The 16,418-nt window shown below is 43.0% G+C and overlaps 1 protein-coding gene across 3 annotated transcripts in view; it reads right to left on the bottom strand.

Moving 5' to 3' along the window:
• The window catches only part of TEP1 (telomerase associated protein 1), a 56,091-nt gene that overhangs the window by 26,577 nt on the left and 13,096 nt on the right, over positions 1-16,418 (bottom strand). For all 3 annotated transcript variants that reach the window (XM_089481244.1, XM_089481246.1, XM_089481245.1), the window contains exons 9-23: positions 16,197-16,327; positions 13,809-13,966; positions 12,999-13,108; positions 11,315-11,405; positions 9,961-10,135; positions 8,496-8,709; positions 7,319-7,465; positions 6,094-6,168; positions 5,276-5,394; positions 4,339-4,404; positions 3,886-4,029; positions 3,626-3,802; positions 2,418-2,538; positions 1,815-1,939; positions 79-195 (exon numbers count right to left, since the gene is read on the bottom strand). In XM_089481244.1, coding sequence (XP_089337370.1) covers positions 79-195; positions 1,815-1,939; positions 2,418-2,538; positions 3,626-3,802; positions 3,886-4,029; positions 4,339-4,404; positions 5,276-5,394; positions 6,094-6,168; positions 7,319-7,465; positions 8,496-8,709; positions 9,961-10,135; positions 11,315-11,405; positions 12,999-13,108; positions 13,809-13,966; positions 16,197-16,327 — 1,970 coding nt within the window. The remainder of the gene's footprint in view (positions 1-78; positions 196-1,814; positions 1,940-2,417; positions 2,539-3,625; positions 3,803-3,885; positions 4,030-4,338; positions 4,405-5,275; positions 5,395-6,093; positions 6,169-7,318; positions 7,466-8,495; positions 8,710-9,960; positions 10,136-11,314; positions 11,406-12,998; positions 13,109-13,808; positions 13,967-16,196; positions 16,328-16,418) is intronic.

The raw sequence follows: 16,418 nt of genomic DNA, 5'->3' as shown, positions 1-16,418 counted from the left end.
AAAGGGAAACACCATCAAGGAGATATTGCTGGAGACTCACGCTATCCCACTGCACCCGCCTTCAGCTCTTCACATTACTTGCTGAGGGAAGCCAGGCCTTCATGCTTCTCAAGTCGGTCCTTTAGGTCTGCCACCCGGCTCTTAGCTGTCTCTGACTCTGCCAAAAAATCTACTTTCCAGGCTTCTGGCACAGAGCTGGCAAAAGAGACCAATAGAATGAGATAGGGAGGTGAGAAGGAGGCAGTTGATTGAAAAGACAAGTCCAATTCTGTACCACTGGAAACCTACATTTTATGTGCAGTACTTTGCTTTCAACGATTTAGATCCTCACACGTGGAGGCGATGAGGTTGGCTGTAAATCAAAACAAGCAGACCAAGAATTTGGAGGCCAACTGTAAGTAGCCCATCTTGCCTATAAGGCATAGGCTTTTCTTTTCACCAAGACCCCCAACCTGGCAATCGTTTTGTCATGAGCATAAGTTTTTCTTTCATGAAAAGACAATCTATAAATCAGCAATTTTGAAATCACAGTGTCATACAAGTGTAGCAACTTAAGACTGAATACAAGATTCATCAGCTTAATCATTTCAGCCTTTTGAAAGAGTTTCTGGCCCTTAAGGCACCAAAGACAAGCTTCCAAGGATGAATTATGCTTAGCAAAACATCCAGTGAGAAAGAGTTGCAGTATGAAAAAATACTGGCAGAATTATTTCTTTGAAATAAAACAGCCTGCACCACATATTCGACTATCTTCAGAACACAAATCACAATACTATGGATAGGACAGAGGTTCAGCATCATGAACAACTCTTTGCAATGACATTTATAAGCAGATGTACATATTTTTATAACAGTAAGTAAACTGACTGGTCAAATTACAAGCCCCAACTCCAAAATTATTATTCTTTCCATTTTTGATCATAAATACAACAAGCTGAATGACAAAGACCTCATTGTCTTTTATGCACAGTTGCCTACTTTGAAAAAGCACTAAATTGGAAGAACTGGATGTATCCATCAATCAATAACTGTATTGCAAGGATCTGGCACGTTATATTTACGGAGAAACTTATATCTACTATGAGATGGTGAGACAAGGAAAGAAGTTGATAGTAAGAGAACAAACTCATTTGAAAGGTGTTGCTGGAGGAGAGTTCTGCAGATATCCTGGACATATAAATGGATCTTAGAGCATATCAAGCCTGAACTCTCCCTAGAAGCCAAGATGACAAAACTGAAACTGTTGTCCTTTGGATACATGATGAGAAGACTTGACTCACTATTAAAAACAACTATGCTTGGTAAGGTAGAAGGCAGCGGGAAAAGACAAAGACCTCATTACAGGTGAATAGACTCAATCAAGGAAGGCATGACTCTGAGTCTGCAACACCTGAGCAGAGCTATTGATCACAGAGTGACTGGGGCTGCATCCACACTGCAGTATTAATCCATGTTGACACCATTTTAATTGCCATGACTTAATGCTATAGAATTCTCGGAATTGTAGTTTTGTGAGACATTTAGCCTTCTCTGTCAGAGAGCTGTAGTGAGTTGATATGCAAGTCCTACCAAATTACAATTTCCAGAATTCCATACCATTGAGTCATGGCAGTTAAAGTAGTGTCAACCTGGATTATTCCTGCAGTGCGGATGCAGCCTGGGAGATCTCTCATTCATAATGGTCGCCATAAGTGACTTGACAGCAATGAACAACACAAAAAAATGTTTTCAACTATATGCATTAGGACAAGTCAATCACTTTAAAGGATCAGAACTATACTCTTGTGTATGATTTCAAAAATAAAATGCATTACCCAAGGAAGTCTGGCTCTCGCATGTAGAAGAATGCCCTGGATCCTGCAGTGGGATCCTTACCACCAGTCAGAAATTGGAGAGCCTCCAACTCAGTGATGGAGCGGCCTGCTGGATAGGATTTCACCTGCAAAGGCAAGATCCAAACTCTATTTATTCTAACATGCCTTTAAAAGTACAAATATGCTGTTGTCAGAGGTTTTTAGTCAGGTTTGAGCTTGTTTTCCCATTGATTACACATATAGTCCTTGATTTTCCCTTGGTCCTCTCCCACTGTTTTCAAAAACATAAGCATTTGGGGTCAGGAAATTTCTACTTTTTTCTTTACTTATGCTACTCTGCATGATGTTTTGTCCACTGCCACTCTTAACACTTTTTCCAATAGGAAATGAATTGCAAATATATGTTTACTTTCCATGGTGCAAAGACGACATCTCCTTTCAGGTACTGGTACAGGATGTCCCTTATGGACACAGAGCTCCAAATGGTAGCCATTTTGTACGAAAACAAAATGTAACCATTTGACATCCTAAATGCCCCCATGTCCTACCAGAAGTACTCCTAAATGCCACCAAGTACTACCAGAAATACCCACGGATACTCACCCATTCATATTGGGGTTCGTCTGGTAAGGAATACTGCCTAGGGATGTGACCATACCGTTCACCAAGAAGGCCAATGAAGAGCTGACTCTGAGAGACTTCAGACAAGCAAAGTTCCAGCTGCCTAGAGAGGAGGAGGGCAAGACAAGAATAAGAGATTATAATACAGCATCCTGCATTCTGCTTAGCATCTATTTTCACCTCCTTAGAAGCATATACCAATAGTGTGGGTTTGTGGGGAGCGGGGTGTAGATGGTTGATAAAATTCACAGAATGCTTTATAGTACTAGCCCAAGACATTTTATTGTCATGTACAGCAGATTTCTGGACTCATGGTTGAAAACTGGGAAAGGGTCTTCCATCAACCCTGAGAATAGTAGAACAGTTTAGGCGGTAAAGGATAATCTGTGTGGTGTACACACATTTTTGTCCTCCAAAAAAGAGGAAGGGCCATGAGGAGCAGCTCTGGGGCCATTATTACTGCTCTCCAGCATCTGCCAAGTGAGGCAGTTTCCCCACTTTGCCTAAGGGTATAGCTGGACTTGTTGTTTTAATATTGCCTTGAGGTCAGGGGTAGGAAAGGTACAGCTTTCCAGTTGTTGTTGGACTGCACATCCTAGTGTTCTTAACACTGGATATGATGGCTAGGGTGGCTGAAAGTTGAACTTCAGTAACATCTGGAAAGCCACATAATTCCCAACTCTTTTCTAAGTACATAGGCAACACTTTGACACTGATCTCATTTGCTCTGTCACCTCTTCAGAACAAAAGACGCCAACCTAGTTCAAAAATTACTAGTGTAAGGTCAGGATTTCACTGGATGTTAGAGGATCCCATCCTGTGGATGCAGACTGTGGAAATTTTGTCAGCTGACAATTTCCTTATACCTTACAGAACAAATTGTCTTTAATATGCATAAATTTACTAGTTGGAGTGGGGAATCGGTGTCATCTTCAGGATCTTGTGGGGCTCCCATCATTCCTAGCCAGCATGACCAATGAGAGGGATGGTGGGAGCTCTAATCCACGAAGATGTGGGATGCCAGCTCTCTCTCTCTCTCTCTCTCTCTCTCTCTCTCTATCTATCTTGTTAATAATGCATCTCACTCCCAACACACACACAAAGCATGTTGTCTCCCTGTTCTTCAGCACTCCTCTTTACCGAATTCCTGACCCATACAGTCACCATGTTCTATCCTTCTAGCCTCATACCTGTTCCGCTGGCTCTCGTGTTCAGTGATCCCCCAGCGCAGGTCAATATCTTCAATTGCCAGGCAGAACTGGGCTGCCCGTGCCCGTAGCTCAGGGAAGACAGAGCGGATCAGCAGGTCGCGTTCTCCATGCATATCCCGAAAGGTGGAGGAGACAAAAATTCTCACTGAGCACCACCTGAAGGGGAAAAAACCAGGAGTCAAAACCCAACACCCTTTTTCAGATAAAGCCCACCCAGTCCCCCTTTCCATCATGATCACCTGGTCTTGGGGGCAGGTATCAAAGACACAACCCCTGTTTCCTTCTTAGCCACCATGATGTCCCACTGCTTGGGTAGGCCATGGATCTCATCAACCTTCCCAACATGCTCTAGGAGTCGAGAGTCACCACATTCCGCCATGAATCTGCCAAAGATTTAAAAATAAATAAATAAGTGTATATCTGCACCTCCTATCAACTGCAAAATGCACAAACACCACCCTTTACTACTACTTTGCTGGCTTCATTTCAACTGTGCCAAACTTCTTCTTCAAGATCTAGTAGCCACCAGCTATCAGAGCTCATGCAAAAAAACAAACAAAACAAAAAACCCTCTTCTGGACCTTAAAGCTCACTGTGACACTGTCCTTCCATTGAAAGCAAGTATACATTGTGATTGAACAAGGAGGTTCTCCATATTTATTTTCACCCAACTAAACATGCCTGGGACTCACCTGAGTACCTGTTCACTGAATCCACCCATCACCACCTCATTTCGGCAACCGAATGTCCTTAATCCCCTGAAATAGAAATATGGGGGAGAGGGGATGGAAAGAACACTTAGTAAGTTATAAGATATTTTTTTAAAATATGGAAACCCAGGCTAAGTTTCTAAACAAAAGTGGACAAGAAGTCCAAATAATGGTGTCCAAAGCCCTGAGCTGACACTATAGCAAAGCAGCTTCATTACATTATGAATAGCATAATGAATACATGATGAATAACATTACATTATGAATAGCATCTTCATTACATTATTTCATCACACTCACATTATGCAGAGTGAAGCTGCAGCCTCAGGCAGCAGATTTTTGGAGATGGCAGCAAGATGATGAGAAAAACAGCTGTGTATCACCCAGATTGCTCAGAACTCCTTAAAGCAGAGATTCCCAAACTTTGGTCTTCCAGATGTTTTGTATATCTGAAACCACAGTTAGCCTGGCCAACAGGATTTTAGGAAGATGAAATCCAAAATATCTGGAGCACCAAAGTTTGGGAACCACTGACTTAAAGTGAACCACTCTTTTCAGCTGCAGTGGAAGATGTGATCCTATAGCCAGTGCAGACTTGAGCCAGTGTGGTGTAGTGATCTGAATGATCAACTATGATGCTGGAGACCAGAATTTAGATCCTGCCTTGGCCATGTAAACCCACTGGGTGTCCCTGTACTCTCAGCCTCAAGAGGATGGCAATGGCAAACCCCTCTGAAGAAACTTGACAAGAAAACCCCATGACAGGTTTGCCTCAGAGTTGCCGTAAATCAGAAATGGCTTGAAAACACATAACAACAACAACTACTTGGCTTCTGTGCATACAATGGGAGTGAGAGAGGGATGAGAGCTATCTTGTTCTGTGACTTGGGCTAATCCAGCTAGATTGCTTCCTACTCACACTGCTTGGGCACAAACATTCACAAAGAGGCAGCGTGGAGACACTCGGTCGCGATAGAGCCAGAGGCATGAGCCATGAAGACTCTCGGGGTGATTGCTGAGCAATAGGATCGTGTCCACCTGGAATGCGAAGAATAAACTGAGTGGGTTCACGAACGTGCAAGAAATTTGAAAATGCTGCCAGAAAACCAGAGTCATCACCTAAATATATATTAATAGAATATCAGAGAATACAGATCGTGTTTTTCATCACATTCCTACAAGGCCTTCCCCATTAACTGGCACCATTCCACCCCCATTAACCTGCAATCTATAATCTTATCCGAGAATGGGAGCATTACTTTTTTAGATTACAGTTCTCTAAAGATCTGGTGAGTTGTAGTTCAAAAAAAGGAACATTTCCAAGCTTGGGACTGAGATCAGTTATGGGTGAAGTGCAGTTGTGAGGCTGATGGGAACTGTTGAACTGCAATTCCCATCAGCCTTAACCAACATAGCCTATGGAAAAGGTGGGGATTGTGTGCCCAGAGGGAGGAAGTCCACTGCATCTTTTAAGACCCTCATTCTACTGAAGCCCCCAGCAATCCCCCTCCAAATAATTTGGCTGCAAAAACGTCTATTTAGGAAAAAAGCACTTAGATTCAATAAATCTCCCAGCTTTTAATTGCTAGGGCTACTGCCCAACTAAAGAAATCTTAGATGGTTAATCACATGACTACTGACTATTTGATTTACAAAGATTCCCCTTGTTAGGTGGCCTTCCTAACAAGGCAGCAATGGTTAATTGATGTAAAAACTGCAAACCCCCTGAAGACTCACATGCTGCCGCTGGATGAGGAGGTCCATGACAAAGTCACTGGCTGTGCGTTTCCTCTCATCCAAGCAAGGTATCCCCTAGAAGTAAAAGGAACAGAGAGGTAGCACAGAATCTCTATACAGTGCAAATGTGCACACACACAAAGACATACACAACATCCTGATGAAATGTTTTACTGCTTCAATATCTGAAACCTCTTTAGATTTAAAACTGTTTGGCTGAGCAAAAAACGGATGTTTCAGGTATACTGGACACCACTGCATCTTTTGAGAAAGCAATCAACTACTTCATCTAAATGTTGGCTAAATAATACAGATGGTGCTTCCCTCTGCCATATGATGAGGGTGTGGCTACCCCTTTTTTGATCAGATGTATTACAATGTATTAAAAATGTTTTGGACAAATCTTTAATGTTTGTACACATGTATGTTCCTTTAAGTCAGGAAGGGGATCGGTATGGCTGCCAGGGTTATTTTTGTGCCCCTTTGGGGCAAAGGCATCACTAGGGGGATGCAAGGAGTGTGGACTGCACTGGGTGACAACCCAGGGAGGTGTGCACCCAGTGGAGATGTACACCTGGTGGGACTGGCACAGCTACTGGGCAAGCAATAAAGTAACAATGGAATTGCAGAGCTGGAAGGGTCACAAGGGTCATATGGTTCAGCCCCCCGCCATGCAAGGATTCACAACTATATCACTCCTGAGAGATGGTGACCCAATCTCTGTCTAAGGACCAAAGAAGGAGAGTCCACCACCCTCCAAGGCAGTCTGTTTTACTGTCAAGTAGCTCTTACAGTCAAGACATTTTTCCTAATGTTTGGGTGAAATCTCTTTTCTTCCCTCTATATGGAGGGGGAAGGGAGAATCAATAATCAATTTCCTCATCATTTTCCTTTCTTAAATTTGAGAGAGGGATTATACCCTGGTGATGCAGTGGTTAAATGCTGGTAGTGCAGCCACAAGGTTGTGAGTTCGATCCCAGGGCTCCAAGGTTGACTCAGCCTTCCATCCTTTTATAGTTCGGTAAAATGAGTACCCAACTGGTTGGGGGCAACCGGCTTATAGATTGTAAACCTGAGTTCACTGATAAGCGGTATAGAAATGTAAATGCCATTGCTATTGCTATAACTTTATCCATTCTCACCCCAAAAACCCTGAGAGGGTTAAAACTGTCATACCCTCAGCCTGGGAAGATGATCCACACAGTCCCCCAATTTCACATCTTACCAGACTTTTTAGGGTTTGCACGTCCTTCAGCACAGAGCCTGTCATAGCAACAGGTTCCAAGACTTTGTACTGGTCACAGAGAAGGAGCTGGGCTTCCTCGGCAGCTGAGTACACCATGGAGCCTAACAACATGGCCACCTCCAGTTTCTGGAGAGAAATAATTAATTTAAAGAGAGACATAAGGCTCTAGTTCCTTTGAGGTCCGTTCTTACAGCTAGACAAGTTGTACCAAGGATCTGAATGGATATAAATGCAGTTTCTTATTTAGGTGAAGAAGCAAGACTGGTTAGTAGGAGAGGGAATGGTAACTAGACATAGAGAGTCACTATGGTGTAGTGGTTTGAGCATTGGATTATGGCTCAGGAAACCCAGGGCTCAAATCTCCAATAAGCCAAAGGAAAGCCTGAATGGCCTTGGGCAACTTACACCCTCTCAGCCTCAGAAAGAGACAAAAGCAAACCCCCTCTGAACAAATATTGCCAAGAAAACCCTGTCATATGTTCACTTTAGGGTTTAGAGAAATAACTCAAAGGCACACAACAACAACCTTCAAATCACTTGTCAACTTCCTGAGCAAGCAATACTCGAATATTCATCTGAAATATAGCCTGCAAGTTGCAATACCTGGTATTTTTTATCAGTCGCCAAGTACTAACCAGGCCTGACCCCACTTAGCTTCCAAACTCAGGCAGAATCTGGGGCCTTCTGGATATACCTTAACTATAATGCAACTGATGATGGACACAAAAACTCCACAGGAGCTGAGTTTCATCTTTAACAACTAAAGAAGGCAAAAGCTGAAACTTTTTGCTCATGTTATACAGTAGCCCTCCCCTCCATGAAAATGGTGACTCGCAAATATTCGAGTCTCTGAAAATAATGGCATGAGCACCCAAGGTGCACATGCAGGGTCGTGTGTGGTTGTGCGCTGCCATTTTGTCCCTCCTCACTTGTCCCTCCCGCGAAGAGTGAGACTGCGGACTCCAAGTCCGCAAAAAGGGAGGGACAACTGCATTTTTTATTCTGTTTGTTAATTGCACACACATGCACACGCACATACATATGACAGAAATGATATTGGTTTGCTTAATCTCTCTGTCGCTCCATCACACACACCAAATACAGTAAAATAAAAGGGGAGAGATTGTTATTCAGTAGCTTTTTTTATTTTACAAACCGTCGGGGGTTTGCTGGTCCTGTACTCATGGGCACCACCTGGGCAGCAGAGTTCCTTGGCTCTCATGTATGTGCTGTACATCTCCTGGGCACATGAAATCAAAATAAGGGTGCGGCCAGGAATTGGGGGCAAATTATGCCGGACAGAAATGTGGATTGCGGTCTCTAGAGCTTGGCGGTAACGCTCCAGGATGTCTTGGCTGTAATACACACATCTGTGATGAAAGAAACATGGGGAGAGGAATACACACAGATTAATATTAATACTACTAATAATAATATTAATATTTCATTTCCCCCCACGTCTCCTCGAGATGAAGAATAGCATGTTAAAACACAAATACAATTAAAAATACAAATGCATAGTTAAAATAAATACAATAAAACAATTAAAATGCATTCATAAGGGAACATATACAATTAAAAATTAATTTAAAATTGACTGGGTAGGCTGCCAGAAAATAATAAGAAGAATAAGAAGAATAAGAATAAGAATAATTTTTATCCTGCCCCTCTGTGCATCGCAATAGGGGTGGCTTACAGCATTAAAAGATATTTCTTTAATGCTGTTTTCAGCTGTCATATCAGCTACGGCAGATCATTCCATGGTTTGGGAGCAGCAGATGAAAAGCCCTCTGGGAAACCGTTGCCAGTCTAGACCTGGCAACTTGGAACAAACATTTCCCAGAGGATCTGAGGGTAACCTAGACCCAAACCGCATAGAGCTTTAAATGAAATAACCAACACTTTGTACTTTGCCCGGAAGCTAATTGGTAGCCAGTGGAATGGTTTTAAGATCAGTATGTAGAGAGATTTTGTAGCACCTTTGAGACTAACTGAAAGAAAGAAACTGGCAGCATCAGCTTTCATAGACTGATTTTAATTCTAAAAATTATTTAACTGTATTTTAAAATAACTTTTACACACTTATCTTACTGATGTTTGTGTATGTTGGTTTTAACATTTTGTAAGCTATCTTGAGTCCCCATATTGGGAAAAGGCAGGATATAAGTTGTTGTTGTTGTTGTTGTTGTTGTTGTTGTTATCTTTATTGGCCTAAATCCTACTGTTACTCCTAACTATAGTAGAGCTATTGAATCAACTGGGTTTAAAGAATCTCATTTTGGAAAAGGTGGGATATAAATCCAATAAATATATAGTCTATGCATTGACTCACCATTCAACAGTTGATTCAAAGATTCTACTGTGGTTGTGAGTAACCAACAGGATTTCAGCCGTGGTTGTGGTTGTTAGTGACTGGGCCAGCCCTCCCTTATTTGCTCAGTTCAGTGTGGAGGAAAAGCTAGGATGGGAATACAGGAAGAGGGACTAGATTGATCTTCTGGTGCAGGTAAGCACACACACAAGTGTGTGTGTGTGTATACAAGGACATGCACATACACTGCTGTCCTCAAACCCTTCTGCTGCTTATAGGTTTACAAAAGCCACTACTGTGCCATCCTCACCTGGCCTTGCGTAGTTTTTTCTTCTTCAACATCACCAAGTTGGCAATCATTGGGATCTGCATGCATTGACGCAAATCTTGACCAGTCCAAGTTCTGATGGGTTTCCCAGGTAAACCTAGGCCAAATTGATTCAGGATCTGTTGGATGATCTTACCCACTGTTGGGAAGGGTGTATCTGCAGTCAGAGGAGGGAAACAAATGCTCAGTCCAGCCAAAAGTCACATTCCCACCTCAAGCCACCTTACAGGGGGCGCATGAAACCTGAAGACACAGGGCCAAGCCCTGAGATCTGACCACCTTAAACTACACAGGTAACAATTTCTTTGCTGCCAATGTCCCCTGGGAGCATTTTTGCCAGATTTTTAGCCCCTTGGGCCATTTTAGGAGAGGTCTTTTTTTTTTTTTACAACAGAGTGTTATCAGGATCTCATTTCCTGTTGACTTTTTGTTTTAACAAAAGCCTGGTCCTAAAATGGTTAAAGAGGGCCAAAAATATGGCAAAATGCCCTGATGCCTAGAGACGAAAAATAACCATTGGGTGCCCAGAACAGTAACATGCAGCTTATGAGCTGCACTTGGCCCACCCTTAAACAGTCAACCTCCCTTCACATCTATTCATTCTCATCATCTTATTTCCAATTTCTCATTGTCTTTCTCTTTCCTCCTCCTCCCATGGTATCGCAAAAAATGTGGATGAACAATAAGTAAGCATATCACTAAATGAGAGAATATTTCCCCCTCCATTTGGGCCTTCATGCTTATTTGCATACAGATAATAAATCCAGTTTTTTAAAAAAATCCTCCTGACCACCAACCACTTTGGAAGCCTGTTGTTGAGGAAAAAGCCAGACCTTTTCAAACTGTAAAGGTACGTTCTATGTGCATGGTGTTTAGTTTAAGAACCACAACACATGCTGTATTTCCTTTTAAAATAAAGCCATTAGAGGTACTACCCAATATGGTGGCCCATAAGCCATCAGCTGCCAGTTCCAGGGGTTTCCAGGACAGAAAGACACAATTGTAGTCAACGAGAACAAATATGGCACTGGCATACCATTGGAAAAACCACACTGCCAATCCCCCATCTCAGATAACTTAAGACAGTGGCTCCCAAACTTTGGTCCTCTAGGTGTTTTGGACTTCAACTCCCAGAATCCCTGAACAGCAGTCAAACTGGCTGGTAATTCTGAAGCCTGAAAGACCTGGAGGACCAAAGTTTAGTAACTCCTGGTTAAAGAAACACTGATACTACTAACGTTACTGAGCCACAAATTGACTCAAACAATTTTTTTTACAATAATGTAACAGAAGAACACCAAAAATCAAACAAGAAATCTGACTCCAGAGGGTTCACCTTTCTCTCTGAGGTCTTTCTCCAGCCCCCAAAGGACCTTGTAGGCTGCAAGGAAGCGAAATGGGAGCTGTTTGCTGCGGATCACAGATTCCTGTCAAGGACAAAGAAGCAGCAAGCAACATAAAAGCAGATGACAAAATAAAATTACCTAGATGTTCATTATTGTAGTATGATAAAATGCAAGTATGTAGGTAGAAGAATGTAGAGGAAAAACTTTGGTATATAAAGAAGCTATCAGGAGGGTGTGAAGGAGAAGAGGCTAACACAGAGAAATATGTGCTGTATTGCCCATCCTTCAGATAGCTCATGGGTTCTGTTTGTTAGTCCAGAGATGTCGCTATGGGAGAAGGCAAAAGAAGGGTGTTAACTCCCCCTCCATTAAAATTCCCTTCAGTCCCCAAATTTCTTGCATTGCAGTAACTTAAAACTTCAGTTGGACATTTAGAAATAGCAGTTTAGGTATCTAAAGAAAGGGGGTAGGCCATGTGCTGAAGAGAAAGTGAGCACAGCAAACAGAAGAGTTCTAGGAGTGAAGGATTTTCTACATCTCACTCTGTGCAACACTAGAAATTTGAGGGCTGAAGGTAAATTTTATTTGGGGGATAGAATTCTTATTGTGGGCACAACTGCCCTCATTTCTGCACAAAAAGCTATATGGGTTTCTGTATGCAGAGTAAGTCCTAAACTACAAAGAGTCTTGTTGTACTGAATTATCCTCATCTTTTTCATTTGCTGTTCAGTTTTGTAAAAAATCTTTCCATCCCTTTTGCAAAATATACCAATTGCAAACCTATGCAATGGTTAGGAACATTTGTCACCTAGTGATTAAAACTGGTACTACAGGCTTGACACACATTAAAATTACTAGTATGTTTCCAAATCAAATAACCCCAGAATTTCCTAAGCATATCCTTTAAATCTCTTTAGCATACTGTGGTTCTGGGGTCTATGGCCAAAAACAGATGGCCCTTTATGTGCTAGATTGGGGCCGTGGCAACTGCATGTTGCAACCCCAATTTGGCTTTTTCTCAGCGCAAAAAGGAGCGGCAGAAAGCCGCTCCTTTTTGTGCCAGCAAACAGTGCCCCTTTCACCACTGCCATGGCTCTTCTCCACTCTTGCAGTATGCGGAGTCTAATCACTGCAGCCAGGAGCGTTCCTATACTGTTCAGACGGGCAGAGGGACTCTGGCTTGGGGGCAAAGTCGGGGCATGCGGTCACCATGCCCCCACTGCAGCCCCAAGTCAGTTCTTCTTATTGGTCTGTTTTGCCCCTTTGTTTCAAAGCTTTACAGTTATGACTCTAAAATGTACTAGTAATTTTAATGTGTCTCTATGTATTGAGGCTGTAGTACCAGCTTCAGTTACTAGATGGCAGATGTTCCTAACCATTGCATATGTTTGCATCCTCTTTTATTATTACAGAAGGGTATATATATAAGACAGATGAGCAAAACATTACACTGCTTAGTGACTGCCATCAGTAAAAGGCCATAACTTGGTAACAGAGCACATGCTTTGCATGGAATACAGCTAAAAAAAAAATACCCAGCACCTCCAATTAAAAGGTCCAGGGAGAAGTAGAGGGGAAGACCTTTTTCTGCCAAGCAGAATAGACAATCCTGAGCTCAACTGTGGAAATCTCTCACCTTGGCTTTATAAAAACAGACACACACAAGGGCCTTACTTTGTCCTCCAGGCGCTTCAGCAGGCGTTTATGGCATCTCTCGCTCACTCCAGACCTCAGAATGTTGCGGAGGTTTCTCAGCATGGCCATAAAGGGTAGCTTCCCGCCACCTGCGAAGGAGAACCACGGGTATGTTTTTGTGCCTTAGTCAGAACTCTATGCGAAGGTGAGAAGAATTCTGGATCTGCAGAAATTGTGCAGTTTGATACCCAAATTATAGTTTGCCAGCCACATGCTTTGCAAACGATTTTTTAAAAAAAAAATCCCTGAAATTTGATTCTCAAATTCCGTTTCCCTGAAGAAGGCCATACCAAATTGCCAATTTTGTTTTGCATTGGGCTAGTCTGTGGCATGATTTCTTTTTAAATGCACCGTTAGCCTCTCATTTCAGGTTTTATTGGATATTTCCACTTCTTTCTGCTTTTTTCCTCCCAATACTGTATTTATGAAACTTTTGCACCTTTATATAAGTGCTTTGTTCTGTAGATGCTGTTTCTTCCTTATAGATATTACTTCTTGTCATTTGAAATTTGAAGGATTTTCACTTTAAAAATAAAGACATGAATTTGCCACAGTGGAAAATGGATATTTCTTTAACATACCCTAGGAAAGGCATCATATGCCTTCATTGCAACAATGACTGGGTGAAAGTTAGATTGCACAGATTCCTTCAAAACCTGTTTTCTTGAAAGGCTACAAATGCCATTTGGGATCATCGCAGGCTAACATCATTGTGACATCAATTTCCAACAGGTGGCTTGAGCAGCGCAATAAGATAAAATCTTCAAATCTCTTGACCGTGACACTTACCAATCAGGTCTTCCCAGACCATGGCATAGTTCCCACGCTGGCTCAGTTCTCGATCCCAGGTGTTTGGTTTCGGCAGTTTCATGCGAGTGCCAGCAAGACGCGAGTCCCAGGGCCCTGGGAGGCGACTACGGGAGAAGGCATGTAAATCTGAAGGGTACCTGGAAAAGGAATTGGGGGAATGGAGAGAAAAGTGTTAAAAATTAAAAGGAAGGTAGGTTGTGCTCTGCTGGTGGAGCAGCAGCCAAATCTCAAGCAGACATAGTGGTGAACTCTGAAATGCAGGTACAGGTATGCGTCACTTAACAGCATGGATGTGTTCCCAGGCACTCAGTCTTCAACAGAAAATTTATTCCAGAGGGGAAAATAACATGAAAAGAACAGGGATAGGATTCTATCCCACAAAAAAGAAGTCAGAGACATAGCCATGCTAGGCTGGAATTTCAGTATACAAAGGATCTTGTAGCACCTTTGAGACTAACTGTGTGAAAAAAGTTGTAGCATTTGCTTTTGTAGATGCATGGCTCTGAAAAAGTTGACCAAGGCCTGATACAGACTGGAAGAAAGAACCGCATGGCCGCGGCAACGATCCGCAGCAAAAAGGAGCTCCAAAATGGAGCTTCTTCCAGCGATGCTGCCAAGGTGCCGTAAGCGCCCTGGGACGTCGCGGTGATGTCACGCACATGCCGCACTGTTTTGACATGGCATGCGAGTGACATCATCGATACACATGCTGTGTGGAAGGCGGTGCCTAAAGATGGTGCCGCCATCACATGTTAGAGTTCCGGAGCGTGCGGATGCTGCGCATTCTGGAACTCTAGAATTAGCCCCAGGCCGCCACAAAACTATGGTCCAAAAACACTGCAAAAATAATCCAGTTTGAGATGGCTTTAACTGCCCTGGATCAATGCTAGGGAATTCTGGGAACTGTAGTTTTGTGAGACATTTAGTCTTCTTTGTCAGAGAGCTCGATGCCACAATAAAATACAATTCCCAGAATTTCCTAGCACTGAGCCAGGGCTGTTAAAGTGGTCTCAGACTGGATTATTTCTGCAGTGTGTTTTGGACCTAACTCTTTTGGTTGGAGATCTTTTCCCCCTCTAAAGAACGTGCAGACTGTTTTTCCCGAGTCCTCAGAAATGGAACAGCTACCACTGGCCAGGAAGACAGCTTACATGAGTGAATGAATGAATGAATCTTTATTTGTATACCGCTATTCCCATGATCACAGCGGTTTACAACAGTAATAAAAACAGACCAAAATTACAAAATCCAATAAAAAGAAATCCCCCCCACATTAAACAATACAGTACAGCAGTAAAAATATCCATCATTCAATCACAGTTAAAAGCAATAAAAAACCAAAGCATCAATTACATCCAATACAATACAGCAACACAAGGGAAGAAGAATGGAATTAGGGAACATGGGGGAAAGCTTGACGAAAGAGGTGAGTCTTTAGATTTTTCCTGAAAAACTCCAGGGAGGGGGCTGAACGGAGCTCGTCAGGCAGAGAGTTCCAGGTCTGCGGGGCCGAAGCAGAAAAAGCCCTATGTGCAGACACCACATATCTCGTATCAGGGACTCTCAAAAGTTGTTTCCCGCCTGACCTGAGAGTGCAGGGCGGATTATATGGAGAGAGGCGGTCCTCCAAGTACCCTGGGCCCAAGCCATTAAGGGCTTTATAGGTAAAAACCAACACCTTGTATTGCGCCCGGAAGCGGATTGGCAGTCAATGAAGATCTTTCAATACCGGTGTTATATGGCTGGCTCTGGAGTTGCCAGGGACCAGCCTAGCTGCCATATACTGGACCAATTGTAGCTTCTGAGTTTGGTACAAGGGTTGCCCATGTAGAGCGCATTACAGAAGTCGAGTCAAGAGGTTACCAGTGCATGTACCACTGTTTCAAGGTCCCCCCGGCCCAGGAAGGGTCGCAGCTGGCGTATCAGCCAAAGCTGATAACAGGCACTTCTAACTGTTGCATCCACCTGAGAAGTCAGGTGAAGCGACGAGTCCAGAAGTACACCCAGACTGCAAACTGTGTCTTTCACGGGGAGCGTGACCCCATTTAGGACAGGTGGAAAAATTTCCATCCCCGGACCAGGGGAACCTATCACAAGTACTTCCGTTTTCTCTGGATTCAGGCTGAGTCTATTTTCCCTCATCCAGCCCATTACCAACTCCAGACAGGCATTGGGCGGAGAGATGCCATCCCTAGTCACTGCATCAGTTGGAGACACAGAGAAGACTATTTGGGTGTCATCAGCGTACTGATAACACCACGCCCCGTGTCTCCGGGTGATCTCTCCCAGCGGCTTCATGTAAATGTTAAATAGCATAGGGGACAAGATCGCTCCCTGAGGGACCCCAGATGTAAGAAGTAGTCTCACCTCCGTCCCAGGAGACTCATCACATGCTGAGCTGGCTCAGAGATGTGAAGCCGTTGGATCAAAGCCTTCAGAGAGAAGAGTTCTTTGGGGGGTGCTGGACGCTCCTTTTTTGAATACATGTGCTCTTGTAACTGTAGTGTGGCAGGAGAAACAAAGAGAGAAATGAGAAATCTCAAGCCAGCTTTGCATGTTCACAAAATTTTGGAAAGTGGCCTGAATGCA

The sequence above is a fragment of the Sceloporus occidentalis genome, unplaced genomic scaffold (genome assembly GCF_023333645.1).
Source record: "Sceloporus occidentalis isolate IW3139 unplaced genomic scaffold, rSceOcc1.0.p SCAF_14, whole genome shotgun sequence".
In the NCBI taxonomy this organism is placed as follows: domain Eukaryota; kingdom Metazoa; phylum Chordata; class Lepidosauria; order Squamata; family Phrynosomatidae; genus Sceloporus; species Sceloporus occidentalis.
Note: the sequence above shows the minus strand (reverse complement) of the source record. Positions and strands in the feature narration are given on the sequence as shown.